General features: G+C 51.2%; 1 protein-coding gene across 12 annotated transcripts in view; it reads left to right on the top strand.

Annotated features, from left to right (window-relative positions):
- The window catches only part of PEAK1 (pseudopodium enriched atypical kinase 1), a 346,647-nt gene that overhangs the window by 272,599 nt on the left and 49,650 nt on the right, over positions 1 to 24,398 (top strand). For 11 of the 12 annotated variants that reach the window (XM_051834588.3, XM_089310835.1, XM_051834591.3 and 8 more), the window contains one exon: positions 1,576 to 4,793. In XM_051834588.3, coding sequence (XP_051690548.3) covers positions 1,690 to 4,793 — 3,104 coding nt within the window. In that variant the 5' untranslated portion in view covers positions 1,576 to 1,689. Of the gene's footprint in view, positions 1 to 1,575; positions 4,798 to 24,398 lie in introns of those variants that run through there. The other variant, XM_051834592.3, reaches the window with a different exon arrangement.

The following is a 24,398-nucleotide window of genomic DNA, read 5'->3' as shown; positions in this document are numbered from 1 at the left end:
TTCTTTTTTTAAAGAGATTTATTTGGAGCTAGTGCTGTGCCGTAGCGGGTAAGGCCACCCACCACCTGCAGCACCAACATCCCATTTGGGCATGGGTTCAAGTCCCAGCTGTTCCCTTCAAATCCAACTACCTGCTGATGTACCTGGGAAAGCAGCAGAAGTTGGCCTAAGTTCTTGGGCTCCTGCACCCACACGGGAGACACAGAAGAGGCTCCTGGCTCCTGGCTTCAGATAGGCCCATCTCTGGCCTTTGTGGCCATTTGGGGAGTGAACCAACGGATAAAAGATCTCTCTCTCTGCTTCTGCCTCTCTGTAACCCTGCCTTTCAAATAAATAAATACATAGATCTTCCTTCTGCTGGTTCACTCACCAAATGGCTGCATAGACTAGAGCTTCTACCAGGCCAAAGCCAGGAACTTCTTCTGGATCTCCCACATGGGTGCAGGGGCCCAAGGACTTGGCCATCCTCTGCTGCTTTCCCAGGTACATCAGAAGAGAGTTGGATTGGAAATGGAGTGGCTGGAACGAACCCGTACCCAAATGGGATGCCAGCACCACAGGCCATGACTTAACCCATTGCGCCATGGTGCCAGCCCCTGGCTACCGGCTCTAACTTCATGCCAGTACAGACGTTGGGAGGCTGTGGTGAAGGCTCAGTGATTGGGTTACTGTCACCCACCTGGGAGACCTGGATAGGCTTCTAGCTCTAGCTGCAACCTGCTCTCAACTGTTGAGGACATTTGGGGAGTGAACAAGCAGGCAGATGGGGGACCTCTCTCTCTCTATCCCTGACTGCTTATCTCTCTTTGCATATCTCTGCCTCTGCCTCTCTCTGTGCTTCTTTCCCTCTCTCTCCCTCTCCCTCTCTTTCACACTCTCTTTCTCTCCCTCTTGCTCTCTCTCGCTCTCTCTCTCTCTCTGGCTCCTTGTCTCTCTTTGTATATCTCTGCCTCTCCCTCTCTTTCTCTCTCTGCTTCTCTCCCCCTCTCTCACGCTCTCTCCCTCTCTCACACACACTCTCTCTCTCCCTCTTACTCGCTCTCTCTCTCTCTCTGGCTCTTTGTATCTCTCTCTCTCTCTCCTTCTCTCCCTCTCTCACACACACTCTCTCTCTCCCTCTTACTCACTCTCTCTTTCTCTCTCTCTGGCTCTCTGTATCTCTCTCTCTCTCTCTCTCTCTCTCTCTCTCTCTCTCCTTCTCTCCCTCTCTCTCACACTCTCTCTCTCTCTCTCTGGCTCTTTGTCTCTCTTTGTATATCTGTCTCTCTCTCTCTCTCTCCTCTCTCTTTCTCTCCCTCTTGCTCTCTCTCTCTCTCTCTCTCTCTCTGGCTCCTTGTCTCTCTTTGTATATCTCTCTGCCTCTCAATTTTAAGAAAAAAAGGCTAAAAGCTTTCCAAGATGCTGATTGGCCAAAGAAGGAAAATGAAAATGGAGTACCCTAGTTTATCTCTGCGTCTTTAACTTAAAGAACGTTTTGAGAATGAACCTAGTTTTTGAATCTTGAGTCACTTGCTTCGTAGTTCCTTTCCCATTCAGATTTGTTTTCTTTTTCCTCCCTGCCCTCCCCACCCCCAGACCGACTGCACTTGGAAGAGCTGCTAGACCACGGAGGCCACGCGGACACTAACAGGTGAAAGTTTTGCCATGCGCTGAAAGGAGAGCACTGTCTGTGAAGTTCTATCTTTAAAAATGTCTGCTTGTAACACCTTTACTGAACACGTTTGGAAACCTGGTGAATGCAAGAATTGCTTTAAACCTAAAAGCTTGCACCAGCTCCCCCCGGACTCTGAGCAGGCGCCCGTCACCCACGGCAACGTGAAAACGAATGCCAACCAGAGCAACAACCACCGCATCAGGAACACGGGGAATTTCCGGCCTCCTGTGGCTAAAAAACCCACGATAGCTGTGAAGCCCACGATGATGGTGGCAGATGGGCAAAGTGTGTGTGGGGAGCTTAGCATCCAGGAACACTGCGAGAACAAGCCTGTCATCGTGGGATGGAACCGAAACAGGACCGCCTTGAGTCAGAAGCCGCTGAACAACAACCAGGACGACGGCGAAGGGCTTAGCCACGTTCCCAAGCCTTACGGCGGCACCGACAGCACGAAGGTCGCCAACAACAACAACAGCGGGCTGACCGAAGTGCTCAAGGAGATCGCGGGCCTGGACGCCGCCCCTCAGACCGGGGGCAGCGAGGCCAACTCCAGGGAGACCTTCTTGGGGAGGATAAATGACTGCTACAAACGGTCCCTGGAGAGAAAGCTCCCCCCGAGCTGCATGCTGGGCGGCACGAGGGACGCTCAGGGCAAGCACGTGGTTCTGAGCGGGAGCACAGAAGTGATCAGCAACGAAGGGGGCCGGTTCTGTTACCCCGAGTTCTCCAGCGGCGAGGAGAGCGAGGAGGACGTGCTTTTCAGCAACCTGGAGGAGGAGCGCGAGAGCTGGGATGAGAGCGACGAGGAGCTGCTGGCCATGGAGATCCGCATGCGAGGGCAGCCTCGCTTCGCCAACTTCAGGGCCAACACTCTGTCTCCGGTTCGCTTCTTCGTGGACAAAAAGTGGAATACGGTCCCCCTGCGAAACAAGTCCCTGCAGAGGATCTGTGCTGTCGACTACGACGACAGCTACGACGAGATCCTGAATGGCTATGAGGAGCGCTCCGTGGCCTCCTGCGGGCAGGAAAGTGTCCAGAGCATGCTGTCCTCTGACTCCACCTCCCCAGACTCCTCTCTCACGGAGGAATCCCGTTCCGAGACAGCCAGCAGTTTGTCTCAGAAGATTTGCAATGGGGGGTTATCTCCTGGCAACCCAGGAGACCCCGAGGACACGAAGGAAACGGAGCCCAGTCCCGAGAGCCTCCTGGGTAGCAGTCAGGAGAAGGACCCATCACAAGCTTCCAAAAACGCAGCCAAAGCGCCAGAGACGCACAAAGCAGTCCTCGCCCTCCGATTAGAAGAGAAGGACGGCAAAATCGCCGTGCAGACGGAGAAGCAGGAGGGCAAAGCCTCCACGGATGTCGCTGGGCAAGCCGTGACCATCAACCTCGTCCCTGTAGAAGAGCAAGCGAAGCCCTACCGAGTGGTGAACCTGGAGCAGCCACTGTGCAAGCCGTATACGGTGGTGGACGTGTCAGCAGCCATGGCCAGCGAACACCTCGAGGGCCCTGTCGGCAGCTCCAAGACAAAAGGCTCCGTCTCCACTCCAAGCTCTCCTGTGACATCACCTGCGCCGACTCCAGGACAAATAAGTGCCCATTTCCAGAAGTCCAGTGCAATACGATACCAGGAAGTGTGGACTTCCAGCACCAGTCCAAGACAGAAGATACCGAAAGTGGAGTTAATTACCGGTGGAACTGGACCCAACGTGCCTCCCAGGAAAAACTGTCACAAGTCCGCACCTACGTCGCCCACAGCTACAAACATTTCCTCCAAAACCATCCCTGTCAAGTCACCGAACTTGTCCGAAATAAAGTTCAATAGTTACAACAATGCCGGGATGCCGCCTTTCCCCATCATCATTCACGACGAGCCCACGTACGCTCGGAGTTCCAAAAATGCCATCAAAGTGCCCATTGTCATCAATCCGAATGCATACGACAATCTGGCCATCTACAAAAGTTTTCTGGGGACAAGTGGGGAGCTCTCGGTGAAGGAGAAAACCACGAGCGTCATCAGCCACACTTACGAGGAAATAGAAACCGAGAGCCACGCCGGGGCCCCGGATAAGGCCACTGGCAAACCCGCCGACTGCCCCCAGGCCAAGGCGTCTTCCAACAGCGCAGAGCGGAAAAGGGGCTCCGTGGCCCAGAAGGTGCAGGAGTTTAACAGCTGTCTCAGCAGGGGCCAGTCTTCACCGCAGAGGAGCTACAGTTCCAGCCACAGCTCCCCAGCGAAGATCCAGAGAAGCGCTCGGGAGCCCGTGGCCAAAACGGAGTCCCAGGAGTCCCCGGCGGCGGGTGGCAGCCGGGAGAAAGCCAGCGCGGTGCTCTCTCAGATCGTGGCTTCCATCCAGCCCCCACCGTCCCCCCCGGAGGTCCCGCCGTCCAGCCCGAAGGCGTGCAGTGCCGACGAGAGCGCCCCGAAGAGCACACCCGTCCGGCCCCAATCCCTCTTCACCACGCAGCCCAGTGGGGAGGCCGAAGCACCTCAGACCACCGAAAGTCCCACCACCAGCAAAGGACCGAGAGATCCCCTCCCAAAGCCTGTCACCTCTCCTCCCTCCAAATTAGTGGGCAGCCCCCAGGGCGAGCCCCCACCCCCCTTCCCCCCGCCCCGCTCCACTTCCTCCCCTTACCACGCAGGGAACCTTCTGCAGAGGCATTTCACCAACTGGGCCAAGCCCACCAGCCCCGTGCGGTCGACAGAGGCCGAGTCCGTGCTGCCCTCCGAAGGCAGCCGGCGGGCAGCTGACGCGAAGCCCAAGCGCTGGATATCCTTCAAAAGCTTCTTCCGCCGCCGGAAAACGGACGAGGACGACGACAAAGAGAAAGAGCGGGAGAAGGGGAGGCTGGTGGGCCTGGACGGCACGGTCATCCACATGCTGCCGCCCCCTCCAGTGCAGCGCCATCACTGGTTCACAGAGGCGAAGGGAGAGTCGAGCGAGAAGCCAGCGCTCGTCTTCATGTACAGGTGTGACCCTGCGCAAGGCCAGCTCGGCGTGGACCAGAGCAAGGCTGGGGCAGGCCAGGCCGCGGCTTCAGAGCAGGGCAGAGCGGAGGACGTGCTGTCGCCGGACTCGGAGAAGAAGGAAAGGAGTCACCCTTCCCCGTCACAGGCCCTTCAGAAACGTCTCAGGTAGGGCGCAGAGGTGGGCGCGGTGTGGGGGTCTCTGAAACACGCCGGCAGGCGCTCGCTTCTCACGGCGTGGGAGACCGCCTGGCCAGCGCTGCGTGGCCACCGTTTGTCCTTACGCCTGCTTTCCGAAGTCGGCGCGTCCTCACCATGGTCTTCTTGCGCTGAGCAGGGTTTACGGCCCTGGGGTTTAGCCAGAGTGGTGCCGCGTTCTGGTGCACGCAGGGGCAAAGCGACGCCGTGACACCTCGGCTGCGGTGAGGAAGACGCTGGGGATCTGCCGCGCCGCCGTGCCGTGAGGAAGAAGCAGGGCAAAGGCGCGCACGCAGGGCTGCGCTCCCTCCCGGAAGGGCGAGAGGCCTCAAGGAGCTTCTCCGTGTGTCTCACGTCACTGGGAGGCAGCGTCTGTGTTTCTGACGGGTGCCTCTGTCCGTCCTGTCCTGCTCCCAAGGGTCGTGGCAGGGCGGGGAGCAGGCCGGCTGCGGGTCCTTCAGGTGCAGGCGAGACAGGGAAGCTGGCGGTGGAGTCCCTGGGTCAGCCAAGGCAGACTGTACCCACATCCGTTCTCCCGGCATTCGTTTCGTTAATACCTGATGGCTTGTCCATCACTTACTCTGTACAAGGCGCATCCCTGATATTGATTGCAAATCCTCAGAAAGCCCTGGAAATGGTGCATCCTTCAGATAAGGAAACTAAAAAACAGAGCGTTAAGAATTGGCCGGCGTCCCAAGGCCCGTACTTGTCAGGGCTGCATTTCACATGGTGACCTGCCTCGCTCTGCAGCGTCTATGCTTCCCATGACGTTGCACCGTTGAGGAGCACGGGTCAGACAAGGCGGCTGTAGTGTCGCTGGTAGTGCAGCGGAATGAATTAACCACTGTTACGAAGGAGGAACTTCTACCCGAGTTTCCAACAAACAGGATGATTCCCGTATGTGCCCTCCCCATCGCACACAAGGCTGTGCCCTGGGTTCACCTTTCATCTGCTCTGGAGCCCGCTGTCTCCACCCGGCCTGGCCGCTCTCCGCCAAACACAGGGCACCGACTGGCGGGGCAGACTCTCTCACCAGTTTTTCTCTAGAAAAGTGTAAATTAAAATGAAGTCGGCACTGAAGGCCTTCAGTTTTCCTAGAAAGCCACTAGCAAGTTTTAGATATATGAAGTCCCCGTTTTACTTCTATCCGTGGAATAACAAAGCAGCTAGAGTAGTGGTAATGTATTCCCGGAAGCCCGGTCTCGTCACTGTAGCTGAGCGCTGTGTTCCGTGGTAACACACTCTGTGATCCACTCGTGTGCTCCGTGGTCCTGAAACGTGGGCATTGCACGTCCCTGTTGTATTTAGGAGGCACTTTGAGCAGCACGTGGTTGGAGTTACCTAGAAGGGAATAGCAAACGGTTCTCGTGGATCAATAAATGACCTTCGCCCTAATTAAGTACAGCTCTAGAGTATTTGTCCACACCCTGGAGGGCAGAGCCAAGCTGTGAACTGGCCTGCCTTCTCAGGAAGGAGATGTTCTCTCGCCCGTGGCTGCACACCACTGCGCATGGGCTTGAGGGCAGCCTCGGCCCTGGGCGTGGCACACCCCTTATTGTACAGTTTATATTTTCAGATTTGGTTATGCGTGGACCCGTTCATATCTTTTAAAATTTAGCAGTTTTCTTCACAAGTAACATTCATGAATCCAAGTGGCAGTCGATTTGCCCCTTGCTCCTCAAATCTGCCCATGTTTCGCCGTCATCTGGAGGACTGCTACAGCACACCCCCGACTCAGCAGGTGTGGGCTGGGCCCCCGTGACTTGCACTTGTGGGATCCCAGCTTGCACTTGACTTCCCAGAGCCCAGGCTCTGATGCAGTGCTGCTGGTTGGTGGCCCCACTTCCGCACCTCTGGGCTCAGCACCGACGTGAAGTTAGCGGACACTGGGTCTGTGTCACCAGTGACTGACGCGGCTGTAAAGCTGTCCCTAGAGGCACCTGGGAATTCTCATGTCTCATCGTGTCCCAGGCTAAGTGGAAAAAGGGGTCCAGTGGTACTTTCTAACTCTGCAGAGTTTAGAACATGATTGCACATATTAGACACCATTCACATTTCAGCGATTACCTAATGTACTCAGATTCACCACTGATATTTACTGGAAGCAGCTTTGAGAGAACAACGTTACTATCAAATGCCAGCATTTGTGTTCCCGGCTTGATGGCCACGTGATCATTACATTACCATTCCTCGGCTGACAGAAATGAAAACAGAGTTTGTCTGTAAGTCAGTGAAGATGCAAGGAGTGCAGAATGCAGGAGTGTGAAGGCCAGACCCCCGGCTTTGAGAGCAGAGGGAGGGGCTTGGCAGAGGCTTTCATGGTGGGGTTAGGTTGCAGCCATTTGACTCTTCCGGAGACATCACCTGAGTGTGTGCCTTCAGGCCCGGAACAAACGGGGGGCAGCCACTGCAGGGAGGACGGACTTGGGTTTGACTTCAGGTCCCTCAGTCTGTCTGGTGGCCCGGATCACAGCGCTGTAGCGATACCTGTGACGTAGCATTGACTCTAGGCTCACATCAGAGAACATCAAAAGGGCGTGGCACACACTGGGTGCTTTGAAGTGCCCAGAGCCCCTCTGCCCTCCCTGTGATCAGTGCTGAACCAACGTGCGGGTGATTAAACCAGCCTCAAATGGACTTCTCTGAAATGAAATCTGAACCGGATGTTAAAAGATAACTCAATTCCACCAGCTGGTTGGGAAAAACAGTCCAAGCAGAAGGAACAGCTTGAGCGAAGTCACAGGGATGAGGTGACAGCATAGAGGAGTAGGACGCGTGGCTGCAGACGGGTCATGAGTAGTCCAGTGGGTCTGCTCCGGGGCCCGGGGGTTGGCAGAGACACACAGTTTCAGTTAGAGGGAGGACCAAGTTTCAGGGAACTCTTGCACAATTAATAATAGTGTAGATTTCGGCCGGCACCCCAGGTTCTAGTCCCGGTCGGGGCACCGGATTCTGTCCTGGTTGCCCCTCTTCCAGGCCAGCTCTCTGCTGTGGCCAGGGAAGTGCAGTGGAGGATGGCCCAAGTGCTTGGGCCCTGCACTCCATGGGAGACCAGGAGAAGCACCTGGCTCCTGGCTTCGGATCAGTGCGGTGCACCGGCCGCAGTGCGCCGGCCACAGCGGCCATTGGAGGGTGAACCAACAGCAAAAGGAAGACCTTTCTCTTTGTCTCTCTCTCTTTCTCTCACTGTCCACTCTGCCTGTCAAAAATTTTTTTAAAAAATAGTGTAGATTTCACAATTGCTAAAAGGGGCTTTTAAATATCACACCACAAGTGATGAGTATGTTAGGTGATGCAGAGATTAATTAGCACTGTTTACTCTTTCCACAACATGTGTGTGTATATATTAAAACATCATACCCTAACCTATACTAAATGTATATAACTAAATACATATATGTATAGCTGTCTGTCAAAGTAGCAAAAACTTAAAATAATCTACTTAAAGAGTGATCCATGTGGGGTCAAGCAGTGGCCACACAAAGGTCACTGTTTTCTTAATAGTGCTGTGATGTTTGTCTTTTTCTCTGTGTTGATATTTGCACTGATGGGGCCAGAATAATAATGGCTGAACAACCTGCACTTTAGCACAAACCAAAGCCATTGCAGCATAGTATGCTAGGAGTTTAAAGAAAATAAAGGTCAGTTTCACTTAAGATCGCCTTTGATGAAGTAGTAAATTTTATTAAATCTTGGCCGTTGGGAACCTGTCATTTTATAGTTCTGTGTGATGAAGCGGCAAGCATACGTAGAGTACTTGTTATGCGTGCCGAGAGTGGTGGCTGTCTCCGGGGAGGACGCTTGTGAAGCAGTTTGATCTGCAGAGTTTGGGTTAGGAAGCTAAGCAAGCCCCTCATTTCCTCGTCGGAAAGAACAGCCGAGACAGGAGAGAGCCGCTGTGGTGGTTCGGACTCACGCGCTTGGCGGCTGCCAAGCTTGCCTTAGCAAGCCGGCGACGTCAAGGAAGACAGCGGACTGTGCGTTGTCAGTAATGAAATTCAAGCTTTCGAGCAGAAAGAGTTTTTTTGAAACTTGTATCTGGCACTCTTTGACACCTCCCTGATACATGTTTTTCTGATGAGATTGGTGGTGGAGTTACCAAGAGGTTTTTTTTTGTTTGTTTTAAATATCATATAATGAAATGTATCAACATTTGGAGGACCTGGGGCCGGTGATGTGGTGCAGTGTGTTAATGCCCTGGCCTGAAGCACCGGCATCCCATATGGGTGCCAGTTCTAGTCCTGGCTGCTCCACTTCCCATTCGGCTCTCTGCTATGGCCTGGGAAAGCAGTAGAAGATGGCCCAAGCCCTTGGGCCCCTGCACCCACATGGGAGACCTGGCAGAAGCTCCTGGCTTCAGATTGGCACAGATCCAGCCATTGCAGCCATCTGGGGAGTGAACCAGTGATGGAAGACCTCTCTGTCTCTACCTCTCTCTGTAACTCCATCTTTCAAATAAATAAAAAAGTAAATAAAAAAAAAACATTTGGAGGAGCTGCATAACTCAGGAAAGCAGTACAGAATTACATGTGAGTCAGAGATTAATTCAGACTGCAAGATAGACCAGTGGGTTTTAATGTGGCCGAGTACAGAGTACAAAGTACTGGCGTAGTTTTAGGTGCCACTTTACAGGTAACCGCTAAGAAAGGTACCGCTACTAGTGATCCAGATCTCAGACCAAAGAAGTAGTGACCACAAGGCTATTAAAAGCAGCCCCTTCTCCTTCCCACCGATAAAACTGGCTGAGGCGAGATTTTCTTTCCTGTCCTCTCATCCAAGCAACATATCCCAGCAGACTGAATGCAGAATCAGACGGGGAATTCAGCCGTCTTCCCTTCAGCCAGAGTTTAGAAAGATTCAGGGAGAAGTTATTTAGGTTAGTATTTAAGTGGTTTATTTTAATGAATTGATCCCTGTTTCAAGTTTTCTGAGTTTTAATTTTTAATATAAATATCAGCTTGTAGATGGAACCCACACAAACGAGCTCTTGCAGCTCTCGATTTTTAAGAGTGGAAAACAACACAGAGACCAAGAAGTTCAAGCATGACTGAGCGGTGAAGAGCCTCGCGTGGTGCGTTGGAATGCTTGTCCGTGTCTTTAGATTCTGTGGACGAAACAGTTTTCCAGTGGGAGAGTGAAGTTTTGTTTTTAATAAGATATCTTCTGACAGCAGTACTGAGAGTGGGACACCGGTGGGTGAAGTGGGGGTCTAGCAATGTATCCTAGGCATCACTTCCATCTGGCTAAAAATTGCAGCTAATGCAAGAGAAATGAGTTTATGGTTTTGGGGAGCAATTCGGACTAGACTGTTACTGGAATTAAGACTTATTCTATGCATCTGCTCTCCCACAATATGGCGCTGGGAGAGGAGGAAACAGCTTCTACACAGCTGCCTCCAGTTTTACCAATAAACTGCAGGACCTGCTCCTGATTGGAGGAGAGCAGCGTACTCGGCGTGTGGGTAGCAGAGTTGGGATTGGCGGAAGAGGACTATAAAGGAGGAGAGAGACAAGATGCACCAGGAACATCTAAGGGGAACATCTGAAGGAACACCTGTGCAGCCCCCGAGAGAGCCGGCCGGCGGTGTGCCGCTCCCCTGCGGAAGTGGGGAAAGTGGCAGGGGGAACCGCCCTTCCACAGAGGTGGAAGGGTCAGTAGCCAACCCGGGAAGAACCAGCAGCAAACCCGGGAAGGGCCGAGCAGACAAAAGAACAGCGCAGGGTCCTGTGTCATTCCTCCACGAAGAGGGGGAGCGACAATGGTTAGTCAGGTCTGTGACCAACTGGGAACTCCTCAGTTATCTTTTTTTTTTTTTAATAATACCTTCCTTCTATCTCTTCAGTGCTTTGGTATCCACGACTTGGGGAATAATAGTACACAGTGGGAAGAATGAAACACGAGAGGCAAAGATTTGAATCCTGACTGTACCACTGAATAGTGACTTTTGACTTAACCTCTCTGAGCTGAAGTTTCCATATCTGAACAATAAATAATGATACCTACCTAGTTCTTACATCTTATGAGAACTAAGTAGATCATATCTATAAAGCATCTCATATAATATCTAGCAATAGGAGTCGATCTCTATAAAATCATACTAGGGACCCAGAATTTAAGATCATCATTGCTTGATGTCTTGCACCCCTGGCAATTTTTTTATTATTTTATTTTAGTTAGTTGAAAGAGAGAGAGAAACACTTCCATCCTTGAGCCCACAACATCCAGGCTGGACCAGGCTGAAGCCAGGAGTCCAGAGCTCTGTCTGGATCTCACGTGAACGGCAGGAACCCAAGTGCTGGGGCCCTCACCTGCGGCCTCGCAGGTGCATTGGCGGGAGCTGGATCAGAGTCAGGACAGTTCCAGGCACACCCGTATGGGATGTGTCCCAGACAGTGGCTTAGCCCTCTGTGCCACAGCCACAACCCTTCTACTCTGAGAATGGCCACGAGCTCTTTCTAAGTGTAAGTTCATGCCTGTCCCCTCACCGAGGAAAGCCCTACCCGGGTAACCTCTGCCTGCCTGTTGAATTTCACCCTCGTGCCCTTGACCCTTTGGCTGTTCCGGCTTCCTTTCTTTCCTGTGCCTTGTTCATAACATTGACCTTGGGGCCAATAAGACAGGATGACCTTCTAATGGAGACCATCTTAAAATAGGTCCTTTTTAAAATTTTTATTTTAAACTTGTTATGATAGAAAATTGTAAACATATACAAAGTAGATAGAGTAGTGTAGTAAGTCACCATTTACTGCAAAACTGAACTTTGACTGTTACCAACTGATGGACAAACTTGTGTCACTTACACCCCTATCCACTCCCCCCCATTATTTTGAAACAAATGCTGATTTATTTGATGTGTAAATATTTCACTGTGTTATCTCTAAAAGATAAGCTCTTTTATTTTTTCATAGTAACCATATTCCAGAAAGGATTCTTTTCCTGGGGCCGGTGCTGTGGTGCAGTAGGTTAATCCTCCACCTGTGATGCTGGCATCCCATGTGGGCACCGGTTCTAGTCCCGGCTGCTCCTCTTCTGATCCAGTTCTCTGCTATGGTCTGGGAAAGCAATAGAAGATGGCCTGAGTCCTTGGGCTCCAGCATCCGTGTGGGAGACCCGGAAGAAGTTCCTGGCTCCTGGCTTCAGATCAGTTCAGCTCCAGCCATTGCATCCATTTGGGAAGTGAGCCAGGGGCTGGAAGACCTTTCTCTCTGTCTCTCCCTCTCACTGTCTGTAACTCTACCTCTCAAATAAATAAACAAAATCTTTATAAAAAATAAATAAATCATAACTCCTGGCTAACTCCTGGCTAAACATTGTCAGGTACCAAAATTTTGAATACTATACAAGTAAATATTCTGATACGGTCCCAATGTATATCTCCCTCCCTGACCCCTCCCTCACGGCTCACATGCAACTCTCCACATATCTCTACTTCAGGTGAACATTTCAAATGAAACACAGCCAAAGCAGAACTGATTTTCCCTACAGATCTGTTCCATCTTGTCTTCCCTCCTGCATGCATGGCCCACCATCCATCCAGTTGCTCAGGACAGAAAACTAGAGTCCTCCTTGATTCTTCTCTTTCTCCCTCCCATTACATCTGAAATACCAAGCTCTGGGGCCGGTATTGAGGCTTAAGCTGCCACTTGGGATGTCTGCGTTCCATGTCAGAGTGCCATTCTGTCGCTCCCCCTCTTCGTGGAGGAACGACACTGAACCCTGCCTAGGCTTCATATCCGAGTCACGGCACCATTATGTCGCTCCCCCTCTTCGTGGAGGAACGACACTGGACCCTGCGCTGTTCTTTTGTCTGCTCGGCCCTCCCCGGGTTTGCTGCTGGTTCTTCCCGGGTTGGCTACTATCCCTTCCACCTCCGTGGAAGGGCAGTTCCCCCTGGCCACTTTCCCCACTTCCGCAGGGGAGCGGCACACCGCCGGCCGGCTCTCTCGGGGGCTGCACAGGTGTTCCTTCAGATGTTCCCCTTAGATGTTCCTGGTGCATGCCGTCTCTCTCCTCCTTTATAGTCCTCCTCCGCCAATCCTAACTCGGCTGCCCACATGCCGAGTACGCTGCTCTCCTCCAATCAGGAGCAAGTCCTACAGTTTATTGGCTGAACTGGAGGCAGCTGTGTAGAAGCTGTTTTCTTCTCTCCCAGCGCCATATTGTGGGAGAGCAGATGCATAGAATAAGTCTTAATTCCAGTAACTTAGTCTAAGTCCGGGCTGCTCCCCACACCATTCCAGTCCCTGATACTCAGCACTTCCTGTCCAGCTTCCTGCTAATGCACCAGGGAGGTGGTGGATAGTGACTCAAGTGATGGGATTCCTGCCACCCACATGGGAGAGCCAGATAGAGCCCAAGCTCCTGGCTTTGGCCCAGCCCAGCCCTGCAGTTGCAAGCACCTGGTAGTGAACCAGCAGATAGAAGATCTCACTATCACTCTCTCCTTCCAACCCTCCTCCTTCCCTCCCTCCTTCCCTCTCTTGTCACTCCGCCTTTCAAATAAGTAAACAAATCTTTAAGGAAATAAAATATCAAGTTTTGTTGATTCAACCTCCAAAATATATCCCAAACATATCCCAATCTCTCTCTCTCCATCTGTGCTCCTTTGGTTTACTAAAGTATTTTTCTAAATCCCTCTGCCTAATCTCTTACCTTGTAATGTGATCTCTTTGGAATAGCCAAGTACTTTTTTTTTTAGATTTATTTATTTATTTAAAAGGCCACAGAGACAGAAAGAGACAGATTCCATCCACCAGTCCACTCCCTGTATGGCTGAAGTGGCCAGGGCCGGGCCGGTCAAAATGCAGGAATTTCTTCTAGGTCTCCCATGTGATCCTGTCTCTGCTTGCTTGCTTTCTCTTTGCTAACTCTGAGAGAGAGAATATTTTCATCTGCCAGTTCACTCCCCAAATGGCTGCAATGGCTGGGGTTAGGCCAGGCCAAAGCTGGGAACCTGAAACTCCATTATGGTCTCCCATGTAGGTGGTAGGGATCCAAGCACTTGGATCATCTTCTGTTGCATTCCCAGGCACATTAGCAGGGAGCTGGATCAGAAGTGGAGCAGCCTGGCCTCAAACTGGCACCCATATGGGATGCCAGCGTTGCAGGTGGTGGCTTAACCCACTGCACCACAACACCAGCCCCTGCCTCTGCTTCTCATCCAGCTTCCAGTTAATGTGCATCCTATGTGGGAGACCTGGATGGAGTTCCTGGCCCCTGGCTTCAGCCTTGCCCAGCCTTGGCTGTTGAGGGTGTTAGGTGAGTGAATCAGAGGGTAAAAGATCTCTCTCTCCCTCCCTCCCTCCCTCCCTCCCTTCCCTCCCCTCCCCTCCCCTCCCCTCTCCTCCCTCCCCTCCCCCTCCCTCCCTTCTTTCTTCCTTTTTTCCTTCCTTCCTTTCTTCCTTCCTTCCTTTCTTTCTTCCTTTCTTTCTTCCTTCCTTCCTTCCTTCCTTTCTTCCTTTCTTCCTTCCTTTCTTTCTTTTCCTTCCTTTCCCTCCCTTCCTTCCTTCCTTCTCCTTCCTTTCCCTCCCTTCCTTCCTTCCTTCCTTTCTTCCTTTCTTCCTTCCTTTCTTTCTTTTCCTTCCTTTCCCTCCCTTCCTTCCTTCCTTCCTTCCTTCCTTCCTTCCTTCCTTCCTTCCTTCCTTCCTCTGTCTCTCCCTTTCTTTTTGTCACTCTTTCAAACAAATAAAAGATAAATCTGTTCTGCCTGGCTCCCACTGATTACCTCATTGTTCACTCGTCTCTCTGTTGGGAGGGCTTCCTTCAGATCTCTGCATGGTTGACTCCTTGTCATCAGCTCCCAATTTAAATGTCACCTCCTCACAGGATTTCCTCACTAACCTGCAAATCTAAAGAAACTCCCCTGACCCTGTCTCTCTCCATTACATCATCCTTTTTTTTTTTTTCAGATTCATCCTCATTTATAACTATATGGTTTTTTTTTTTAACTATTTCATACTCATTTCACTTCTCCTTTTTGCATTCAATTTCCTTCTTCCTAACATTATACCCTTTTAGTAGTCATGGTGGTGGTGGTGAATTCTCATTATTGGCTGTTGATTAGTATCGTGGCTTTTTTTTTTTTTTTTTTTTGCATGTTAACTTCATTTTCAGGCACAAGTCCTGTGTTGAAATTATGTTGCTAAATGTAAGAATACCACCAAGCTCAAATTGCCCATTCAGGGCACTTAATCTTATGTTTATTAAATAACTTTTCTTTAAGAATTTGTAGGCAAGATCTATCGCCAGTTACATACATGTCCTTGAAATTTTAGTGCAAAAATATTTTTCTGAATGAGAAAAAGATAATCTAGTGAGTAAGAAAAGCACCGTAACACTGCAGCCAAAGATAAGGGTGTCATTTGCCACTTCTTGATCACTAGCTAACCTTTCTGGCTTTTCTGATTCCACTGCTCCTCCACATCGGACTCCTAGTTAGCAGAGGCCTCCAGCATGGATCTGGGACGACGTGGAAGTCAGGTCCTTGAGGGCTCCCAGAAGCATCTCAGGAATCCAGCTATGTGTAGGATAGCCGGGATCCAGTCCGAGCCTCCGCCAGCATCCGGTTGCACAGGCAGACTGGACTAGGCACACCTTTGCTCCCTGGGGAATGCCGTGCCCCTGTGTAAACGTTCCTCTCCTCTCCTAAGGTCTGTTGGATCTCCCCAGAGACCTTAGAACCAAAATATTCCTCGACGGTCCCAAAGCCGGACCTGGAAGTCCTCCAACCCGGTCATAGGCCTCCGGGGCGTGGAACAGAAGCCGTCAGCTTGGTCCCCCGAGTCAGTAAATGAAGCTAGAGCAGAAAAGAGCCTGCCTCGTCGTCCGCAGGTTCTCTAGTCGCGTTCACACCGCGGCGGAGTGGAGGCGCTGCAGCGGAGACCTCTGGCCTGCGGGGCCTGCGGTGGTGACCATCTGGCCCCTACCGCAAGAGCTTGCCTACCCCTGCACTAACCTGCTGTCGGACGTGTCGGTGACGGTCAGGTGTGTGAGTGGCCTGCGGCCGTTCTAGCCAAACACAGGAAAGGTTCGGAGCCCACTGTGATAACCAGTCAGGAGCTGTTAATATTGTGTGTGCACACACAGAGTGTAGAAGAAGAAAAGTCCATGCACTTTTTAAACGATATCTGATGTCCTTCTTTCTGGGAAATTCAGAATCTTGAATTGTTTTCATGCTTCTGCTCCAGTTCTATCTTAATTTGCATTGTCTGTAATTTGTTACAAGAAAATAGCATCAAAATCATCTTCTCGGGTTCAGGACCAAACTGGCCTTGGAAGATGACATTGCTGCCTCTTACCAAGCAAGCACAGAGGCCAAGCTGCAAGCTGCCTGCTCTCCTGACTGCGCGCTCGCCTGCTCTGAGGGCGCTTCTGAACTCAGCATTTAGAAAGAGCGCCTCGGCCTTTGCCGACTGTTGCTCCCCGGGTTCAGATGGGTTCATGACGTGCTGTCAATGCTTTGTTCTCTCTTGGGAAAAGTTGGTGGCTCTCCTACTGCATCCTGTTCGCGGAAGGAAGCAGCGTGGTTGCGTTCCCGTGGGGGACGGGGGTGGTTCAGGCAGCGTTACTGCTCCTCCTTTTGGATGGCGACGTGACCCCCACGAAGTCAGGCTTGCCCAGTCTCCTAAGGAGTGTGTTCCACAGCGAAGAGCCAAAAGAGAAGCCCACCTGGGCGCTCTGTTCACTGTTCTCCCTCTGACGGATCTGCAGTTAAACGCCAGTACTTCTTGCGTAATCTTTGCAGTGTCTTCACGCCCGTTCTCTCAGCTGTCCCAGCACCTTTGGCCACGCATCCTTCCCGCTCGTGGGAAACAGTCCCAGAGGTTCCCTGCTGCTCCAGGGCCGGCTGCAGCAGACTTCGGAGACTGCTGGGCCCCGAGAGCGCCTTGTTGCGCTGAAGTCAGTCTGAGCCCAGGAAGGCATGCCTGTGACCAGTGAAGGCCACGGTGAAGTGCACCGATTCATTGACTTGACGCACGACCTCCGGCGCTCAGCACTGGCCTAGTTATCCACTCTCTTTTTATTTATTTATTTATTTATTTATTTATTTATTTTTTGACAGGCAGAGTGGACAGTGAGAGAGACAGAGAGAAAGGTCTTCCTTTTGCCGTTGGTTCACCCTCCAATGGCCGCCGTGGCCGGCGCGCTGCAACCGGCGCACCTCGCCGATCCAATGGCAGGAGCCAGGTGCTTCTCCTGGTCTCCCATGTGGGTGCAGGGCCCAAGCACCTGGGCCATCCTCCACTGCACTCCCTGGCCACAGCAGAGAGCTGGCCTGGAAGAGGGGCAACCGGGACAGAATCCGGCGCCCCGACCGGGACTAGAACCTGGTGTGCCGGCGCCGCAAGGCAGAGGATTAGCCTAGTGAGCCGCGGCGCCGGCCGTTACCCACTCTCTTAAAAGCACTTTATGAGAATGTCCTCATTAATACGTGCTCCTATAACTGTCACTGTACCCATTTTACAGATGAGTGATGGGAGGCAGGGCCAGAGCTGAAATTGGGTTTGAGTGTTGACGTCCAGGCCCGCCTTCAGACCGCCAGGCCACAGTTTCCGCCAGAGATCATCCAGCGTGACGGCAATGCGGTACTGATGAGTTACGGTGCTATTTACCGGGAAAGCTCTCACTCCAGAGAAGGCAGCGTATCCGCGTGGAGTCCGTCTCTGTGGCGACTCGTTCACGGCAGGGAGAGAAGCTTGCTGAGAGGGGAGGGAGGCAGCACTGGCGCCGGGTCAGCCCCTGCCTGTGCCGCTCACTTTCAGGCCCTGAAATAGCCCCAGGGGTCAGCCGGTCGGCCTTTCTGGCTGCCAGCGCAGAACCGAAGCTGCCCGGCACCTGTGAGACGCCCTGTTCTGACTTCCTGGTGGGCAGAGCGCTGCCCGGCCCTGCTGTTTGTCCCACATCGGGACCTGTCCCAGTCCCGCTCCGTGGGGGCGCAGGCAGGAGTTCTGCGGGCGGCAGTGTGGACGCCGCTCTGGGTGCCTTGCCCTGCTGCTCGGGCGCCACTTGGTTTGATTTATTCAGCACCCGCCTACTGAGTGCTCGCTGCGACCGCCTGTGCCCCAGGGGAGCTCTGAGAAGATGAGGCCCTGGGGATGGAAGGCCTCCTGGGTTGCAAGGAGCCAGCAGTCTCTGAAGACCCGCCGAGCTTGGAGTGGAGGAGCCGGTCTGGAGCTGAAGGTACCTGTCTGGGGAAATTGGAGTAGGACGGAAACACACAGGCCACGTCAGGAAGGTCAAGGAAAACGGGGCTGAAAGGTTTACTTTGGTGCACAAATGTTGAAATCCCTGCATACACGGGGGGCTTCAGGGTTCATAGAAAAAAGCGTATTATGAGAAAACCATGCCTGGATTTCCATCTCTTTTTGCACCAGTATTAACTTTTAGTTCTGCATTTCCATGAACTTTTTGAAGTACCCAGACCCTTGTAGCCTTGCTGGACAGGCGCTTGTGGGCCTGCAGGGGAGCCTGGATGGCCACGGTGGATGGTGTGAGCAGAGGGGCAGCAGAATGGATGTGGCGCCTTGGACAGACCCAGGCGTGGGGAGGGTGGCAGGAGCAGGCACCAGGGCTCCTCATGTTAGAGCAGCTTCTCTGGTCACCGGGCCTGTCTGTACTCACTCCGGCCTCTGTTGGTAAGAACAGCGGAGCAGTGCCGCGTGGTGGAAGACCTGACTTATTTATCAATTTCTCATCTGTGACCCCTTAAATGATTCCCCTTTTCTGCTTCTGTCACTCCGAGGAACGATGCTCCTTTACTGAAAATGTTCCTACTAACATGCACACCTCCCTCCTTCTATGGCTACTGCCCTGCTGTTTCTGGAGGAGGAAGGCAGTTCTCGGAGCATGGTCCAGAATCACCGGAGTGTGTAGGCGGATCTCTGAGCCACACCCCAACCTGTAGAATCAGTCCCTACAGGTGGAAGCTAAGACTTCACAGCTTCTGCAGGCCCCCCGGGTAACACCTGGGTACCCTTGCATGTGATAACTATCGGCAGAATATTTTAGAACATAACCTTTGAAGTCACTCAGACCTGAATGTGAATCCTGCATTTGCCACTCGTGAGCTGTGTCATCCTGGCCAAGTTCCTTGAGCTCTGTGTATCTGCTTCCTCATCTATAAACTGAGGCAGACTGTGTCGCTGCTTGGAGCGTAGACTCTGGAGCTAACCTGCAGGACTGGAGTCTCTGCTCTGCCACCTACAAGCTGGGTTGCCTAAAGCGAGTGACTCTACCTCTCTGGGCTGCCATGTCTTCATTTGCAAAGAGTAGATTGTTGCGAGACTTAGAGGAATTTGTTTAAAGGGTTTGGAAATAAAAATAGAATGCCCCCTCCTCCCTCCAGGGACACATTTGACGATTTCTGGAGACACCTTTTGGTTGTTACCACTGGGTGGGTGGAGGAGGGGTTCCTTTGGCTAGGCAGGAATGGGGAACCTTTTATCTGCCAAGGGCCATTTGGATATTTGTAACATCATTCATGGGCCAAACAACATTATCAGCTTAACAATGAGCCTGCCATAGGTTTATTGAATTTCGAGTTCCCCCTGCAGCTGCCTTGGCAGGACCAGACCTAATGATTTCACAGGCCTTAGCTGTCGGTGGGTTGGACGTTCCCCACCCCTGGCGGGCCCAGGCAGAACCACTGATGTGACCCTGCTGTGTGGCAAGACCTTTCCGGCAAAGAATCACCTGGCCTAAAAAGTGGGCTGTGCCGCTTTTCAGAGCGGCAGCTTGGGACGGGCACGTAATAAGCACTGTGTAAGTTATTGCTGCTGCTGCGGGAACAGCAAGCCCGACTCAGTGGCATTGTTGGAATGTATGTATTTGCGCACAGTGCCCAGCACTTGGTAAACACAGGGGAAGCCGAATATCCATAAACATAGTCATTCTACGCTAGAGCAGCTCAGAGAAACGTTTCACGGTACAAATCAGAACCTCTCCGATTCATTTTGTTTAGGGTTTTTCTGATGGAGAAGCAGGTATAATCATTAACACTCCACGTTTCAGGGCAGTTTTACTTCCACATCCTAACAACCAGTTCTCATCCAGGCTTGTCCTGGACGGCACTGGGCGGATGCTGACTGCCGCCCGCCCGGGTAACCACGTAACCCCCCACACCTCGCTTGACCTCTGTGCTTCCTGGGTTGTCCGATGAGATCCCTGTGGCTCCTCCTGGAGGTGTCTGTGAGGAAGAACCCCAGGTCCCCACCACAGTCGACAAGATGACCTCTGTGGCAGGCTGTGTCCCCAAACTCTTTAGATGCCAGCCGTGAGCCCTAGGCTGTTCCGCCTGAGCGTCTGACGCACCTGCTAGAAACGCAGTTCCCGCAACTCCCTCAGGGTCTTACAGAACTCAGAGGAGCCCTGTTTCCTGGTCTGCTGTAGGGGATGTCACAAGGATACAGATGAACAGGTCGGAAGGGGCGTGTGTGCGACCCCACAGGCACCTCTGCATCTCCCCTGAAGCTCTCCTGTTCCTGTCCTTTTGGACTTTTTGGGGAGGCTTCATTACATAGGCATGATTGGTTGAGTTCTTAGCCACTGGTGATAATTAAGCCCTGAGCCCTCTGATCCTGCCACGGTCATTCCGGTGCCAGCCCCATCGTCAAGCCACCTAGCTGGCACAACAAGCAGTCGCCTCATTGGCATGGTCAAAGGCATTTGGGCAGTACTTCCAAGGACTTTAGGAGTCCCAGGAAATGGGACCACACGTGTATTTTGCAGCATCATGAAGTGTTTTTGTGAATTGATGGAAGCGTGCACAGCTTGTGTGGGGCTGAGTAGGAGTGTGTTCTGAGGACTTCTAGGTCCCGTTCCCAGCCCACATCCACCCCCTCCGGGAGCCTGCCGTGCTCTGGAGAGCTACGTGTACGGACTCATCTCTCAGCATCGTCCCGCCCCGACTCAGATGGCAGGTGGAGATCAGAGTGAGAAGGGGACACAGCAGCCCGGGAGCCCAGGAGGACTGCTCCGTGCGCTTCCGGGGCTAGCCCTCTTAGGGAGGGCTGCGGGAGGTGGGGGCGCCAAGGAGCTGCTCCTGTGCCTTCGTTGTTCAAAACGGCACCTTCTTCTCTGACTCTTCTCCGAGAGTCGTGTACCTGTTCCGTTCATTTGCACAGACGCCACTCTGACTTTGCATTTCATGGGGTTTTTAAACTGTAATTTTTCTCAGTATTCTGAAGGTGACAGTGATTTACAGCGGGCTGTGTTTTTATCTACTTTACTGTCATGCAATCTGGTACCTTGAAGACACTTTTAATTTGCCATTCAATTCCGTTTAAGAAAAAAAAAAAAAAAAAACTAGAACTGCAGAGTCAGAAAATTACAGTTTACTCAAGGCCTTGCTCCTGGCCACCATGCCAAGACCTGGCCGCTTCGTCCCAGCAAGAGCGGCCTCTGTCGGACCAGGCTCTGCGGGGCGCGTTAGCAGGGACTCGCGGGAGCTCAGCTAAAGGTTAATCTCCGCCCAGGATAAGAAATTTGCCGTTTTCACTGGAGACCACAGGCGGGCTTATTGGGAAACTGGAGAGCTAGATAGTGACCACCCTCTTCTCCCTGGGAGTGCCAGTGATGGGAAAGTGTAGCAAAGCCAAGATCAAAGTCATGACCTGGAGACCAAGCTGGAATTAAGAAATGCCACGTTCACAGGGGGTCCTAGGCATAGAAAGACCAAAAGAAATGGGGGGAGGGAGTTTCCCGCCTCACAGCCGATGGCAAAGGTGTGGGACGTGATAACTGTGAACCTTCCTGCTCCTGTGCCATGCGAAGGTTCACTGTCCCGTGACCGGCAGCTCAAGAACAAAAGCGTGAAACTTTGTTTCTCATGTGCTGTGGTCTGTTTTTTAGGGGAGCAGGGAAGAGATTTCAAAAATCACCCATGTGTGCATTGGCTGTCTCGGGCAACTAGAGACAGAGCTGCTGGCGAACGGTGACTTAGAATACCGTGTGCTCCAGCAGCAGATGGTCTCGAGGGAAGTCTGATTGCATTTACTCGTCCTCTGAAGCCGAGTGAAGGTGGCTGAACTTGGAGATAAAGTTGAACTGGAAATGTGCAAATACTTGGATACATAAAGGCCTTTAATCTGTTCTATGTGAAATTTGATTTGCCTTTTTTAAAAAGTACATTCAGACATTTAACAGAGTTTTTACAAAAATCTGTCTTGAACGAATTTGCCGGGAAAAAAAAAGGATTATTTCATCTGATGGTACAATGATTAATCCTACCACCTGGGTAAGCCAAGTGCGTTTCCACAGGAGACCACTTCTGTGGTTTTGAATTATGTATGAATATTGCAGACTGATGAGATAGAACCTTCCAAGGGATTCGTTTATGTAACAGACAAATCTGTATCAGTGTTACGGTTTCCTTTGAACATCTTACATCCATTCTACATGTTCAAAAAATGAGTTGTCTTTGTGGAGATTATGACGTGGGTTTTTAAGTGTCGAGTCGGACACACCAAATCTCAATTAAAAACTGGTCATTAAGAGGAGTTGTTTGAAGAGTGTAAAGTACAGTTGCCACGGAGGATTGGATACCAAGGTCCCAGGATGCCCAAGTCCCTTGTCCCTTCTGGAAAATGGTGCAGGAGGGAGCAGGCATTTAACCTAGCAGTTAAGACACTCTCGTTCCAAGTGGAGAGCCTGGATTCCGGTCCTGGCTGTGGCTTCTCTAACTCCAGCTCCCTGCCGGTGCAGGTCCAGGGAAGCGACAGGGATGGGTCAAGTAATTGGACAGCCCCAGTCACTGTGAGCATGGCACAAGGGAGCTCTGCCTGTTGCTATCTCTCTGCCTCTCAAATACATTTTAAAAAATAATAAATGGTGGCTGGTGTGTGGCGTAGTAAGTAAAGCCGCCATCTGCAATATGGCATCCCATATGGGCGTGGGTTCGAGTGCCGGCTGCTCCTCTTCCAATCCAGCTGCCTGAAAATGTGTCTGGGAGAGCAGCAGAGGATGGGCCCAAGTCCTTGGGGCCCTGCACCCATGTGGAATACCTGGAAGAAGCTCCAGGCTTCTGGCTTCAGATCGGACCAGCTCTTGCCATTTTGCGGCCATTTGGGGAGTGAACCAGTGAATGGAAGATATTCTCTCTCTCTCTCTCTCTCTGCCTCTCTGCCTCTCTGTAGCTCTGCCTTTCAAATAAATCTTTAAAAAAATAAAAAATAAATTTTTGATGGTATAGTATTTGAATATAACCTACACACATTCTCTCATATATTTTAAATCATCTCTAGTTGCCTCTTTAAATACAGCATAAATGCCATTTGAACAGTTGTTATACTGTATTGTCTAGGGGAAAATAACAAGCAAAAAGTCTGTACATGTTTAGTGCAGATGCATTTTTTTCAAATATTTTCAAATTGATTCTATTTTGTTTCTGCATTTGTTTTCTGTGACCTATACTACTCTGTGCTTAGCTGTCTTGACATATTTTATCTATTTATTTATTTATTTACTTAAAAGGCAGAGAGAGTGCAACAGAGCTTCCATCCACCAATAAATGAATATCATGGTCTTTAAAAAAAAATAGTTACCCTGGCCATTATTTACTATTTCAGAACTTGTGCTAATAGGTAGTATATAAGAAGTTCTTGCAGATTTATTGTACTTTTCATTTAAATAATTCTTGTCTGTCTCATGGGTGGATTGGGGAAATTTTTCATTTTCTTCTTTATGTCCTTCCTAATGTTGTCATAGAGTTTGTCCAGAGGTCAAGGTAAGAGAGAAAGAGAACTCAGGTCCTGATTCTCACTGTCTTCTGCATTTCATTAAACATTTCCCAGTGCAGTGTTGGCAGTGAGGCACCTGCTGGTAGATACAGCCTGCGACCATGAAGGGCCGTCAGGGTTTGGGAGGGTTTTCCTGTTTTATGTCCAACTTTGAAATTTAAAAAAAAAGAAGTCAATGGTCAAAATTGAATTCCCTTATAAAATCAATATGCAGAATGATAATAATAACGTTACACTCTCTGTATGTTTGTGTGCTTATGGTATACGTATACAGTGAACGATACTGCCTTCTCTAATGCTCGTCACCATTCTTTTTCAGTTTTTAGAGCACATTGCTGTATCCAAGCTCACGCTCTCAGAGCCTCTCCCTTCTACCCTCTCTCTTCCCATTTACTCATACAAAGAGCTGTTCTTCCCTTGAGCATTAAGACATGGCATACCATTGATGCATTTTTAAAAATTCTTACTCCTTTTAGACACTGCTTCCACTTGGAATGCAGATTACACATTTCTGCATCCTTTGGCAAGTCCGTGTCATTTTACTTTCATCAACCCTATTTGCATAGTTCCTCACAGCTGACAATTATTTTAATTGGTGGTTTATCATACCAGCGCACTTACTTAAAATGTGCTTATGAAAACCGACCTTTGTCTGGAACACAGACCATGCTGCCCAGGTCCTCAAGGAGTTAACCAGACTGGCTCTCCCTTTGCTTCCCTCCCTGAAAGGTAATTTGGCACACTTCCCAGACCAAACCCCGAAGGTAAAGGTCAGGGTGCAGTGGGTGACACTGCAGTGCAGAATTCAGGCCTGTTCTCACAGCCTGCTCGAGCTGCAGCG

Source organism: Oryctolagus cuniculus, chromosome 12 (assembly GCF_051225735.1).
Source record: "Oryctolagus cuniculus isolate XC-2025 breed Fujian yellow rabbit chromosome 12, ASM5122573v1, whole genome shotgun sequence".
Taxonomy (NCBI): domain Eukaryota; kingdom Metazoa; phylum Chordata; class Mammalia; order Lagomorpha; family Leporidae; genus Oryctolagus; species Oryctolagus cuniculus.
Note: the sequence above shows the minus strand (reverse complement) of the source record. Positions and strands in the feature narration are given on the sequence as shown.